At 43.0% G+C, this 1106-nt stretch overlaps 1 protein-coding gene across 1 annotated transcript in view; it reads left to right on the top strand.

The window, feature by feature from the left end:
- The window catches only part of LOC119586562 (uncharacterized protein CG5098-like), a gene marked incomplete in the record, with an annotated part of 7187 nt that overhangs the window by 2311 nt on the left and 3770 nt on the right, over positions 1 to 1106 (top strand). Inside the window, 1 exon segment of the mRNA XM_037935316.1 lies at positions 1 to 1106. Coding sequence (XP_037791244.1) covers positions 1 to 1106 — 1106 coding nt within the window.

Below are 1106 nucleotides of genomic sequence, written 5' to 3'. Positions count from 1 at the left end.
CCAGACAAAAGGTATCATCAGCATAGACACCAATGTGCTTCCACAAGAAACCAAACAGTATCAATCTGTACCTGATGATGCATTTGATAGCAGTGAGACTAGTAAGCCAATGGAAGAAAAAGTGAACACACACTGTGTTGAAAAGACAAATAGCCAAAAAAATGAATTAGGTGTTCCTACTGCTACTGTACATGATACCTCACTGAAGCCCGAGGATTCTCCACGTAAAGGCAGAGCTAAGCGAGGCACTGTTAATCTACCTGTACAAAATGCTATGGTGGCTTTGGATATGCCATCGAATGGACCCACCATGGAAACCCCTTTATCATATACTACTGATGAAACTGCACCTGTGATAGCACAAATAGAGGAGACAGAATCTCGAGGGAGAAGGCTTAGGGCTAGAAGGGGGAGCATCAAGCAGGACTCAAAGCCAGAGACACAAGACCCTACATCTGAAATGCAAGAATCAAAGCTTGAGACTCAGGAACTAAGGCACAACACTCAAGAACAAAGACCTGAGATGAAAGAACAAAATTCTGAGAATCAGGAACCATGTCCAGAAGACAAGGAAATAAGTCCAGTCATCCAGGCATCATATGCAGATATCAAGGAGATCATACCTGAAACTCTTGAATCAAAACCTGAGTTAACGGAATCAAAGCCAGAGGCAGCAGATGTGTGCCAGAAATTGGAAACTCCATGTCCATTGCCAAATACAGATATTAATGAATTAGAACCCAGTATTATTTCGGAACAGGAGGTTCAAGAGAACCCTCCCAGTTTGCCTGGTTCTGAACCCGGAGCTCTAGTAGTCCCACATGGTACAGACATGGATGTTGATGCAGAGACTGTGGAAAATATTGCCAAGTTCTTAGAGGAAACCGCTTCTAATATTCCAGGAACAGCTGAGGAAAGTTATGCAGATAAGCGTCCCAAACGCTCCTCACGCCCGCCGAGAAAGATGGATGATAATGAAATGAATGATCTTCTTATGTTACTCAACATGGAAGATGAGGAGAGTGAAGATGAAGATTATGTTCCCAAAGACTTGGAGAACTTAGATAGTGCAGCTGAAAGTGAAGATGGGGTAGACAGTTTGTGTA

Source organism: Penaeus monodon, chromosome 21 (assembly GCF_015228065.2).
Source record: "Penaeus monodon isolate SGIC_2016 chromosome 21, NSTDA_Pmon_1, whole genome shotgun sequence".
Classification (NCBI taxonomy): domain Eukaryota; kingdom Metazoa; phylum Arthropoda; class Malacostraca; order Decapoda; family Penaeidae; genus Penaeus; species Penaeus monodon.
This window is presented reverse-complemented; position numbering and strand designations above follow the sequence as displayed.